The 13795-nt window shown below is 34.2% G+C and overlaps 1 protein-coding gene across 2 annotated transcripts in view; it reads left to right on the top strand.

Moving 5' to 3' along the window:
* The window catches only part of LOC107664466 (inositol-tetrakisphosphate 1-kinase-like), a 63499-nt gene extending 52904 nt beyond the window's left edge, over positions 1–10595 (top strand). For both annotated transcript variants that reach the window (XM_016455039.1, XM_016455040.1), the window contains exons 6-11: positions 2965–3063; positions 6094–6134; positions 6525–6690; positions 8280–8347; positions 8516–8678; positions 10146–10595. In XM_016455039.1, coding sequence (XP_016310525.1) covers positions 2965–3063; positions 6094–6134; positions 6525–6690; positions 8280–8347; positions 8516–8678; positions 10146–10465 — 857 coding nt within the window. In that variant the 3' untranslated portion in view covers positions 10466–10595. The remainder of the gene's footprint in view (positions 1–2964; positions 3064–6093; positions 6135–6524; positions 6691–8279; positions 8348–8515; positions 8679–10145) is intronic.
* Positions 10596–13795: the final 3200 nt, after the last annotated feature.

Below are 13795 nucleotides of genomic sequence, written 5' to 3'. Positions count from 1 at the left end.
CTACGAACACCTTGGCAATTGAATCGCCATTGGCTAGTAATTTTTTTAGTTTACTCACCAGACTGATATATATATATATATATATATATATATGTATGTAATTGTAAAATGGCACAGTTTTTTAAATATCTGAAAGTACGCTCTGAGAGTACATCAGTCAGTCAAGCATTATAATATGATAATCAAGTATTATTTAATGAAAGAACTTTAGTCATTAGAATTAAAATTTGATAACCATGTTTGAATGCATATTAGTCATTTTAACTGAATAGTCGCATATGCGAGTGATTTACTCGCAATGTAGAGGGTTGTTGATTGATTGAAAAGATTTATATTTCAAATAAATGCTGTTCTGTCAAACCTTCTATTCATCAACTGAAAAAAGTATCATGGTTTCCTCAAAAATATTAAGCAGCACAACTGCTTTCAACATTGATAATAATAATAATAAATGTTTCTCGAGCACTAAATTGCTCTTTTGTTGATTTTGATTGCTTCCATTGTCCTCATTTGTAAGTCGCTTTGGATAAAAGCGTCTGCTAAATGACTAAATGTAAATGTAAATTAGCATATTAGAATGATTTTTGAAGGATCATGTGACACTGAAGACTGGAGTAACGATGCTGAACATTTAGCTTGGTCATCAAGCTAAAATAAATAACTTATAAAAATTATTTCTATTTTAAAATGCATTAAAATAGGAAATGGTTATTTAAAATTGTAAGAAATTTTCACAATATTACTGTTTTCAGTTGTTTAGAAAAGTGTTATTTTGCCATTTCTTGAAAAGTAAACTATTTCAAAGTGTTTCATAATGTGTACTAAAACCCTTGAGTCACGTCGAGTCTTTTCTTTAGCTTTGAAAAGCATCTCATCAGTTTTGCTACCTGAACACAGGCGGTTTACCGTGATCATATCAGATCGCTGTCATCGGCCTGTTGAGGCTTCACTCTTCAACTCATTTCCTGTGCTACACTTAAAAAAAACCTCCTAAAACATGCTTTATCTGCCTAGATAACAGCATGACTGTCATCCAGCTGAAATATTAATTCATCGGACCTCTGGCCGGTTGCTTACTGGCCCAAGTCAGAAGAGCCTATTCCCAAGTTAAGCCCAGTATGCATCTCTGTTTTGATGATTCACCCCTCTCCGGTTGGAATTCGCAAACATAGCTACTCATTCACAGCTATTGATGCTTTTGTTCCATCTATGGCTCTGTTTGCTCATCTAAGCGATACCAAGGACAGTGAGAGTACAGTATTTTCAAACAAAGCCTTGAACCCACGGGTCAAATTGCTGCGCTTCTATTGACTGGCCCCTGCATTATGCAGAGTGAGTCAGGCTCAGTGCCTTGTGTCCATTGTTCTCCATTCGATAAAATAAATAGGGAAGTAAAGGCAACCAGAGGGGTAACTGATGACAGAAGACCTTACACAAGTTGTTTAATGAGAGTCGTGTGGCATAACATATACAGTGGTCGCCAAAATCATTAGAAAGCTAGTATTTTCACCTGCTAAAAAATGGTTTTAAGTCAGTTATTTCTATATTTTGCTGTAGTGTGTCAGTAGGAAATATCAGTTTACATTTCCAAACATTCATTTAGCCATTAATTGTAATAATCCAGTGAGATTTTTGTCTGACAACAGCCGGTGCTCCTCACAGAGATCTGATCTCTTCATCATCAGTCTGTCTGGAATGACATGAAGAAACAGAACAAACTGAGACAGACTAAATCCAGAAGAACTGTGGCAACGTCTCCAAGATGCTTCAAGAGACCAACCTGCAAAGCTACCTGAAAAACTATGCACAAGTGCACCGAGGGCAAAAGCTGCTTTAAACACAAAGGATGGTCACACCAAATGTTGATTTAATTTAGTTAATAGAAGTTAATTGATAAAGAAAATCTATTTATGAGATTATTTTTGACAACATTTTACAGCATTTTACACAAGTACCTAAAACTTTTACCAGTACTGTAGCTTTGCAGGTAACTGACTTTTTTTAGCTGGTGAAAATACTAGTGTTCTAATCATTTTGGCCACCACTGTACTTTTACCAAATAACATCATCTCTGTAAATGCATAAATGCGTCTAGTTACTCTCGCCTAACTAGTCCTGCCTAATCAACAATTCAAATGTCTTTTAAATTGTTTTTGCTTCCCTTTTTCCCCACTGGTCAGTGGGAATTTTAGTGCTTTGATATTTGGTATTTAATGCTTGGTATACTTGGATGTATTACTGTTTGTTGGTATAACTTGCGGGTAATCATAAATTACCATAAAATTAAAATGGATAAGTCTTTATACTGTATGTGTGTATATAAAATTTAATAATTACTTTAATAATTTATGCATTTAGCAGACGCTTTTATCCAAAGCGACTTACAGTGCATTCAAGCTATACATTTTTTTACCAGTATGTGTATATACAGTATATTGCAATGTTTATTATAAATAATTTGCCCATGCACATCATTTTTCTTTTTTAATTTGTAATCTTTAATCAAAAACAAAAACATATCATCTAAAAATAACATTAGCTTCTACATTTTTTCTAATTTCTAATTTTTTCTAATTTCTCTCCAATTTTCATTTCATTCTTTATTTTATTTTTATATCTATTTTATTTTATTTGTCAAAATACATACTTCTAGGTTCGTGCGTCAGCCAATCAACTGCCATTTAAGATAAATAAAAATAATACTAATGGATAGTGTTTTTCATGTATTTTAGACCTCTTCAGTTGCAGTGAATTTATTTATTTTTTTAACTTTTGGTCACATGATGACTTTGACAAACCTTTGCTTTTTCCCTCTATTCCTTGTTGTTCTGATGGAGAACAGCTTGGCAGTGCACCTACTAGACCAGTGCAAAACCAGCATGGACCTCGATGAAATTTCATGAATTCATATAACACTCATGCAGGACTCACCTGTCTCTTCCTGTCTCTCATCTCTCTCTGCAGATGTGAGGATCTGTTCTCCTCCATTTATGGTGCTGAACAGTGAGTGTGGCCCAGACACGCTGGAGCAGATCAAGCAGCACGGTCTTACATTCCCTTTCAGTAAGTTCCCACCTTTTCCTTTCTGAAACAGAAAATAATAATGTTTAACCAAGGGATCTCATTCTATAAATCCCACACTAAAGGTACAGTAACATTTACTAACATTTACAAATTTTGGTGGGTGAAATCCAGTCATTTCAAAAGGAATCCACACAATCAGGGATTTCATGTGAGGTCTAGTGAATTCGCCATGTTGACCAACAAAAATCTGCTTGGTTTCGAAGCGAAAAAATCTTAAATATCTTAAATATAACAAATACTTGATATAAGAAATTTCTTAAATATCATTTAGGATGGAAAAACAGGAATCATGATATGGCCTAATGTGATTATTAATCTTTAAAGGCTCTTATTCAATTAATAATTTCTGCTCAGTGAAAATGCACATTCTACAGGCTTGTGGTTTCAGAACAGTTTGCAATCAATAAATGCTGCACATTTATGTCAAGCGTGAACACTTTATAATTTTTAAATTGTAATACATTGTAGATAATTGCATATTTTATCTCCCTTATCTTTTTGAATGAGCAGCTGGTAGGAAAGCGACCTTTTTAAAATAAGAGACATAGTGTATTTCGGGTTTGTGTATAATTAAAAGCCCTGCATTGTGTGTAAAATCGTTTTATTTTTCTGGCTATTACAGGGTTTCCGCGGAGTCTTAAAAAGTCTTAAATTTAGTTGTATCAAATTTAAGGCCTTAAAAAGTCTTAAATTGTACAATAAAGTCTTAATTATGATTTCAAGAGGTCTTAAATTTGGGGACGGAAAGACCAGAATTGCGATATGGCTGAATGTGATGATTAAACTTCAAAAGGCTATGATTTCATTAAATAAACATGAGCGCTGTGCTGCTTCTGCTGTTACCGGGGAAACAGTGATATTTCTACCAAACGCTCCACCTGCTGGCAGGGAATGAATGAGCATTTTCAATAAAACTGTTGTTTTGATCAGAGTTCAGACCAATGCGAAAATCGACCCATGTTTTTACCCTGCAAACACACAGAGCTTTAAATGTGAACTGGTGGATCGATAAGAAGACAATGCATTATAAAAATCGAAACAGTATAATAACAGTATAATATCGTAATTGTTGTTTTAACAATGTGCGATTTGATATTATCGAGTACATCACAAAAAGCAAACAAATCACACCTACAGAGTGCACGCATACATTAGGTGATGAAGTCTAGTAAGTTAACATAGGTTAAACTAGTGCGCATACGCATTTAGAGTGAGTTCTTTCACTGCATGAATCAGTATATCCATCGACAGAAACATACATTAGCCAAACTCTGTCAGTTTTACGTGTTGTTATTTTTAACAAGCCATATTACAGATGAGATGTGTTGTCAGATTTAAATTAAACTGCGGTGCAAGTGTGTGACGAACCGTGGGTGGAGAGCGGTACGGTTCGAGTTTTTACCGAGAACCGTTACACCCCTATTATAATATTATATAGTTAGACAGTATCACATGAGCAAGAGTGCTGTTTTCTTGAAGCTCAGCATGATTACAAATGTGATATTAATTTTATACAACAGTTCAATAAACAAGAAGTTAATATTAAGAGACTTACGTTATCTCAGTCTGAGCAACAGTGTTTCGTTCATAAATGAATCAACCGTTTAAATGATTAGGTTCAATCGCAATGATATGCAAAATATAAAAAAATTCAGGAGTCAGCTGTCCATGGTAGTCCTTAAGATTTCAGCACAATAACATACTCAGCAAAATATCATCTAATTATCGTTATCGATAAAATCCCAGAGAATTATCGAGATATAATTTTTTTTGTCAATATCGCACACCCCTAATGTGTTATTTAATATATATAATAATTTATTGATAATTGTTTAAATTAATATAGTAATTAATACTTTTGACTCATCCATTTTCTCAAAATTGGTTTAAAGGCTGAAATGTAAAGTTGATCATTTTATAAAACTTTGTTTTTGTGAAAACTTGTATCTGAACTCTAAATTATACTTTTTACAGTAGTTTTACAGTTTAATATGGTACTATAGACATTGCCTTACCCCGCTCCTTAATTTTATTTGTGCAGGTCTTAAAAAGTCTTACATTTGAGCTTAAAAATCCTGCAGAAACCCTGTATTATTGGTATTTTGGTTATGCAATAAACTGTATCTGGTATTTAATTCAACGGAAGCTCTTGTGGCTTCTCTCTTTTTTCTCGCTGCTCTGTCGCAGGAAGTAAAGACTAAGAACATTATTTAACACATTTAGTATTTATATTTTGGTAGTATGGGCACAATAATCTTTTTATTGCCTTTCTTTAACCACATTATTCACACATCCGCAAAATCCAAAACCTATAGCTGTAATGCTACTTTTAATGCAATTTTTTATTTCCAGCATATTTTTAACATGAAAAAATCAACATGGAGAGTGTGCAAAATTTGCAGTAATTGTTTATGATTCATTGAACAAGTATAGAAAACATTATTTAAAGCCAAATTGCTGCTTAAAAATAGGCCAAAACTAGACTCTTCCACGGCAACAGTGTAAAAGTAGCCAAATTCTGTGGTAAAAGTACAGACTTGGCAACACTGACCCTTTCCAATAAATATCTGTAAAGCTTATATGGATTTTACTAAATTATATTTTATTAAAATTCAAGTACAACAGTGTTTCTTTTTTTTTTCTGAGTTTATGTATATATTGAATAAGAAACATGTCTTACTTTAAACATGCCCTGTATGTTTGTATGTGTGCTCCAGCCTAATTAAGTAAAATAACCTGAATATCATGATTTATTTTGAGATGGGGTTTTTCTTCTGTATGGACCTATGGTGTTAATTTTATTTGTGCATAAAATAAGTCTTAAATTTGATTTTAGAAACTGAGGGGACTGCACCTGCCTCTGTTTTCTTCACTAATGTCCCATACTAAACTGCTATGAAGTCACAGAACAAGATTTTACTGCGTTAAAGGTTTTAGGAGTTGCATTATTAACTAGACAAACTCATTCACTACCTTAGAGTGTTTTTCTTTTCTTCTCATCTTGCACAGTTTGCAAAACACGGGTTGCTCACGGAACTAACTCTCATGAGGTAAGAGACTTTTCTAACTGCTTTTGCGAAATGTGACCACAGAGGTCACGAAACGCTAATACACACAAAGCATTGTTTCAAAACCCAGTGAGCTGCCTACATAGGCAGCTTCCTTTGAAGTCGGCATTCTAAGTGAAATTGAACCTCAGAAGTAGCTAAGGAAAGTTCAACTCTACACCTAAGATTTGGTTAGCATCCGCTTGATATGCACAAAAAGTTCTTTATAGTGAAAAAATTCTTCAGATTATTAAAATGTTCTTCATACTAAGAAAAAAAGGTCTCTTTTAAGAACTGTTCACTCAGATGTTCTTTGTGGAACCCAAAATGATGGTTCTGTGGAAGTAGTATAAGTTCAAGTTTTCTGTCTCTTCTCACTGTGTTCCTTTGCAGATGGCTATAATATTCAACGCAGAGGACCTAAAGGACGTGAAGCCACCGTGTGTCATTCAGAGTTTTATAAACCACAATGCCGTGCTCTATAAAGTGTTCGTGGTGGGTGAGTCGCACACTGTGGTGGAGAGACCATCACTCAAGAACTTCCCCTCTGGACCGTCTGGTAAACCTTCAGCCCACACTTCAGCTCTTTATAAATGTAATTTCCATGAAATGGAAATCCTGCTGCGATATGGTTCGTTTCACCGCGATTGGACCGTTCAGTTTGTTTAGGCGTGATTTACGTTACAGCATTCCCGCTGTATAACCCAGATGCCTTTGCATAGCTGACTTTGCAGTGAAAAGAGTCGATCAAATTTTGCTGCTACCCAGTCAGCAGAAGCGCTTACCCGAGTCTGGTTTCCACTTAGGGCTGCTGTAAAGTACGGTGCGTTTGCATATGCTAATGTACTTGGAGTCCATGCAAACCATTTACGGTTACTGGGAGAGCGACCTGTTAGTTTAATGCAAATTCAGGAGGTCAGCTCTGTGCCTGAACTCATGCTGAAATCCACAAAGCACAAGTACACATGCCTTGGCTTCCAGCAGTATTCAAATGAAAAAAACCTGTTTAGAAGATTAAAACAAAGAAAAAAAAGGGAGTTGCAGTGGTTCTAAAGACAGATCAGGCTGGTAATGATTTCTAAGAATTCTATGAAGACGTGAAGAAAAAGGCTGATGAATTTCTTAAGCAGGTTTGTGAAGTTCTTCAGTAAGATTCAGGAAATCAGAGTTAATGCTGCGGTACTTTTCAGTTTTTTTAGGTTAATAATAATAATTAATAATGATAATAATAATATATATATAGATAGATAGATAGATAGAAAAATACTATATAAATATTTATACACACACACATATATATTTATCTATGGCGTTATTTATTTAATTTTTTATTTAATATTAAAATTAATTAATCAAATAAATGTATTAAAATAAATAAAATGTAAAAAAAGTGAATTTTATTTATTTACTTATTTTTTGTTTAGTCTGAATACGCACAAATTTAAATTGGCCATTAAAAGAGAAACATTCGTTTTTCAGACTGAAATAATGTTTCTACACCGGCATTATTAAGCAATGCAATGCATCTTTTCAATACATTATTTATTTAAAATTAAATAAACTATGAATATTAATAATAAGATTTGTAATTTATACCCAAGTTTTCATGCAAATGTGTTTTAAAGCATATATGCTTTCTAAAACAACTATATGTATGTTGCATTTTAATGCCTTTTAATGTTTCACCTTCAGATAGATTGTTCTCTTTCTGAAAGACCATTGCACTATTCAGTGGAACAACTCAGATAAAGAGTAATTTTCTTAGGTTTAAAAATATATTCTTTTTGAGGATTAATAAATGTGCATTGTGAATATTTGGGGTGTTTTGATGTCTGCAGAAGGAAGGAAGGCTAAGTGGTGGGTTGCCATCTCCCTTAATGAATTTCTTTACTGCCATTTGAGTGGGAGGTCATAAATCTCAGCATCCTCTTGGCAGTAGATTTTTGTGTTTTGTCCTCCTCCTCACTCTATTTATTCTCCCTCTCTGCCTGGCACTCCTGAAGCTTTGACTCTCTCAGCTGAACCACAACTCTCTGCTGCTGTCTAGTGGCTTCCTGTGCACTTGCACTCTTACACTTTCACTTTTATTCAACTGACTTGCAACTCAGTGTTTTTCACATTAATGCGTTTGTTTTTTATGCCTTACAGACAGAAAAGCAATTTTTTTCAATAGCCACAATGTGTCCAAGCCAGAGTCGTCCTCTGACCTCACATCTGTAAGTTCAGTTCTCTTTAGTCTACATAAAGTATTGTGCTCACTAAAGATGTATACAATGAATCCTGGTGGGAATTTAAGCAATGGGTATTACATAGCCATTCAGTAATAATTGTAAACATTTTCAGAAGCTCTTCATTCACCTCTCTTTCATTTGAATTTTTGACAGAGGGATAATGTAGAAGGTGTTTCGCAGCCACCGAATGATGATGTCATTAGGGAACTGTGTAAATCTCTTCGGGAGTCTCTCGGCGTTTCGCTCTTCGGCATCGACGTCATCATTAACAACCAGACGGGCCAACACGCAGTCATTGACATCAATGCATTCCCTGGTGTGTATCTGTTATCTGTCTAACTGCAAGGCACCTCTCCCATGCCAGATAAGAGTTTGTATACACAAAACATTTAATAATTCAATCATTTGCGCACATACGCTACTGTTCAAAAGTTCAAAATGATTTTTAGCGTCACATTATTCTTCAGACATCATTCTAATATTATGATTTCTTGAGGTCATGCAATTTGATAACATGAACTAATTATATTTTATGTTTTTCTTCTCACATGACAGCAAAATAGCTTTCTACATGTTACTTACACCACATTTGGCAGGCATATAATATATTAAAATAATATATTAACCCCTTAACTGTCACTCACATTTTTGAACATAGATGTGAAAATGCACGATCCAAACTTACATTTTTATAATTCATGAATGAAAACATTTTGTAACATGATTTTGATGTACCATTTTCATGGTAATGCAATGTCTGATTTTAAAATGGTTTTCAAAGGATGAATTTTGAGATTTAAAGTTTTCAATTGATATATAATTTCTGATGATTTCTAAAGTGTGATAGAGAAAAAGGCAACGAAGAAGACTTTTTTTGACAAAGGTCAACGAAGAAGACTTTTTTTGACAAAGGTCAGAACTTCTGTTATGATGTAGATTTTTGAGGTGCACTCTTGTCATAAATTAATCTATTACTTTTCCTACATAATTTTCAACAAAAAGCAGTGGTAAAATATCTATTTAGGAGTCTTAGACCTTTCCAACGATATATAGTTTGTCATGATTAGATTAGGATTTAATTGTAATATAGTGAAGTAAACTTAGGTGTCCCACAGAGGGGACGGGTGACAGTTAAGAGGTTTTAATATCAAATATAAAATTTTAAATAAATATAAAATGTAACTAAATAATGGTTATATTCAAATCAAATCAAATAAATAGATAATAATGAAAAAGAAACATTTCAAATGAAACTGCATTACTATTATTTAGGAATTAATATTATCAATAACGATATTAAGAAATATAAGAACATTACAAGTCGGAGTGACTGTCAGGCACGTCCAAAAGTGAATTTTGATTGATTTACATGTAACTGGTTCATCCAGTTAACTAAAAAGAACCAGTTCAAAAGAACAATTTCTTTGCCAACGGGACATCACAACTAGGAACTTTGGGAAATGGAGTTATATCTGTGAACGCAACAAAGCGGAGACATAATTTTTAAATTGCACAATAAACTACAACTACTACATAAAACAGCGGCGCGGCATCCATTAACCCCACACACAAACAAGCACACAACAAACTCTCACTTGACACAAACAACAAACTCTGTCTCACACGCATACAGAACTATATCGCACTCGTACTACTATGAGAAACTTATTCATTGCACAGACCCATTTTTTTTCGTAGCATGTTCTCGCTGACCAATTTGCATTCAAGAAACATCTCCATGACCACAAATCTTAACATTACAGCTTGTTTTTACTCTTCCCAGGATATGAGGGTGTCCCAGAGTTCTTCAGTGATCTCCTGAACCACATCATCAGCGTCCTCCAAGACCACTCCTCCAGCGACCCCTCGGCCCTGCCCCCTCCCGGCCAGCTGCCCGCTTTAGGCGCAGGAGAGCGCAACTGCGCCCCGTCCCAGGAGTGCTGCGGCATGCTCGGCAAAGAGTCGGACAGCAGCCCCTGGATCGTGGAGGGCGACGGTGGTCTGAAAGGCCCGCGTCAGAGACTGGGCTGCAACACGGCCATGTCCCCCAACTTCCAACAGCACTGCGTGTCCACGATAGCCACTAAAGCCTCGTCACAATGACTGCCGTCTCCCCACTGTCCCGCCATCCTTCCCTGAACAAATTGTGAAGACAAACTGAATAATATACAATAACAATTATACTGGTAATATATCTGTAATCAAAAATAAACTATATTGGGAATAATCATAATGATGTTGATAATGGGCATTGGATTCGGTCTCCTATGTCTTTGTATAGGTTTTATTTTTACATTTTCTTTCTCTTCAGTCTAACAACTCAGTACTGTAATGTGAACTGAAAATCAGCTTTAATTGGAAGCACAGTGCAAAATTAGTGGATGTTAGTTCATTGAACACACTAGGCATGTTGGATATTTAAGCTGGAAAAGGTTTATCTTTTGTTGCTGATGGAAAAGACTAACGGATATCAGTGTTTTTAATGACACTGAACACAAACACACAGAATAATCTAACAAACAGGCCACCTAAAATGTCTTTGTGCTCTGTATTTAGTGGCAATCCTATATTGTGATGATCCACAGTGTATATCGTTGTGCAGCGTCTACAAAGCTCTTGTGTGCCACTGTGTTTGATCTTGTGACACTCCGTAATCTTTTCATAATGCTCCAGAAGACTTTCATCATCCTTCCATAAACATCGTGACACCTGACATTTTTCATGTGCATTTCAATGCATCATATCATAAGAAAACTGAACGATGAAGTTCCAGGTGAACTGTCAAGTGTCATTAATGTTTTGATAGTTTTATGAAAGTCGAAGAGGTTCTACTGTTCTTCTAAAATTTTTCTAAATTCTTTTTTTTTTGGGGGGTCAGTGCTGCGTTTGGTTAGACGGTTGCAAGAGGATATTCTGACATTCCCTGTATGCGTGTGTTGTTTTTTTAGCAGACAGTCCTTTAAAAGATCAGATGTTTTGTATATGATCCAGTTTTGAAAGTCATATTTAAGACTTTGCTTCAGGTTAGTACAGACCCTTGAAATATTTGAACAAACTGCATAAGATGGATGTTAATGTATATGTTGGGAGTATTTAGTCTTGTTCTAATTGCAAAGAAGAACACATCTCTTCTACAAAGGGTTCAACGCTTTGATTCTTGGTTACCATTCCTCGATTAAAAGGAAAATGGACAGATTTGTAACATATTCTTCATTCTAAATGGAATAATCGCTAACTTGTTTGAAAATCACTAATGAATACAAAGTATTTGTTTTATACATCATGTAGTTAGCGAAACATTGCATTTGGTTGCTGATTTAAATCGATCTGTTTTGTAAAATGCCATGAGGCAGTTGAAGCACTAATTAATTTCAAAATTGATTTAGCACTAATATCAATGTCATTAAAACCATCTGAACAATTTAGCAGTACTTTATACATTGATTAAATGGTAATAAAGCCAAAAAGTGATTTGCAGCTGCCTTGGACATCCCACAGCGTTTTTTGTGCAATTACAAAAATGAGCATCTTATTTGTATTCATGCTTATAAAAGAAACTTCGCCCACTTAGTGCCCATAAAGTGACTTGGATTACTCCTACACGTTTGAAGACCAACAGAAAACCACTTGTTTTTGTTCACTGTGAGAGGAATGAATGTGTGGAGATATTTGACAAACAATGTCTTAATGTGGTAAACAAGAGCGGTGCGAATGGACTGCTGTCATCAGCATCTGCTCCCGTTCTGTTCAGTTTATATGAAGTGAACATTTAGTGCCACTCCACTGGCCCTTTGCACCTTATGTTAATGCTTTTCTTGTTATGATGGGGTCCATTTTTTAAGATGAATATTTTCATAGGTATACCAAACTGTTTAATATCCTTTTCTATAGTAACTCACTCCATTGTTATGGAATATAAATTAAGTGGTCATTAATATTTTGATGCCATTTCAATAACAATTAGCTGTTTGTTTTTTTTAATTGGACATGTAGCCTCTTGCTTGCAATAGGAATTTATATCAAGAGTGTTGGAATATGTTTATATGATTAATGGGGAGTGTGTTCAGATTAAGTTTGCATTTTGTACATCATGAAAAATGCTCCCAAGTCTTGAGTCGGTTGAGAGAATGACAGCCTTCAACACCGCTTTATCTTTTGTCTCTGTACTTTTGCCTTCATTGTGCTATCAAATAGAAAATCTCCTCACCTACTAAATTTTCTGTCTCTATCATTTTTAATTGGTTTCAGGTTTCATATTAGACTCCCCTTACCTAATATTCATACACCAGGCCCAGAATTCATCGGGACCATGGTTTACCATCTCTGGTTGCATCAGTATCAGAATGTGACCCAGTGCTTGACGTTTTAAGGCCATCATATGATATTCATGTATGTCAGATGCATCCATTTGCCAGAAGAGCCCTATTATTATTATGTCATTAGCACATTTACTCGCCCTTATGTTACTTCAGACCTGTTAGAATTACTTTCTCTCATGGAACACATGCGTAAAGTGGACGTTGAGTCACGTCTTTCTGTTTAAAACCAGTTTAACTTCAAACGAGAGAGAAAACCGAAACAATGAAAATATGTGAGACAGGGTTATTATAATTAACTAAAACTATAAAAGAAAAAAGATTACATGAAATAAAGTATAAAAATACTGGAAACACTTTAGTATAGGGACAAGTGCTTTCAAACGATTAATCGCGATTAATCGCATCCAAAATAACAGTTTTTGTTTACATAATATATGTATGTGCACTGGATATTTATTATGTATATACAAATACACACACATACAATATATATTTAGAAAATATTTACATGTATATATTTATATTCATATAATTTATATTATATATAAATAAAATATAAACATAACATATTTTTCATGCATGTGTGTGTATTTACATACACATGATAAATATACACAGTACACACACATATGTATTATGTAAACAACTTTTACCAGTTTTTACCAGATTAATCGCGATTAATCGTTTTGGCAGCACTAATAGGGACCAATTCTCACTATTAACTAGTTGCTTATTAGCATGTATTATTAACATATTTAATATTACATATATTAACTTGATGTACCGGATATATATAGTAACACTGGTACAGTTATGTATATACAAATACACACACATACAATATATATTTAGAAAATATTTACATGTATATATTTATATTCATATAATTTATATTATATATAAATAAAATATAAACATAACATATTTTTCATGCATGTGTGTGTATTTACATACACATGATAAATATACACAGTACACACACATATGTATTATGTAAACAACTTTTACCAGTTTTTACCAGATTAATCGCGATTAATCGTTTTGGCGGTACAGAAATAATTATTAATAAAAACTATTTAAATAATTTAAACTATAGATTTAAATAAATGCCAAA

Source organism: Sinocyclocheilus anshuiensis, unplaced genomic scaffold (genome assembly GCF_001515605.1).
Source record: "Sinocyclocheilus anshuiensis isolate Anshui unplaced genomic scaffold, SAMN03320099.WGS_v1.1 scaffold167, whole genome shotgun sequence".
In the NCBI taxonomy this organism is placed as follows: domain Eukaryota; kingdom Metazoa; phylum Chordata; class Actinopteri; order Cypriniformes; family Cyprinidae; genus Sinocyclocheilus; species Sinocyclocheilus anshuiensis.
Note: the sequence above shows the minus strand (reverse complement) of the source record. Positions and strands in the feature narration are given on the sequence as shown.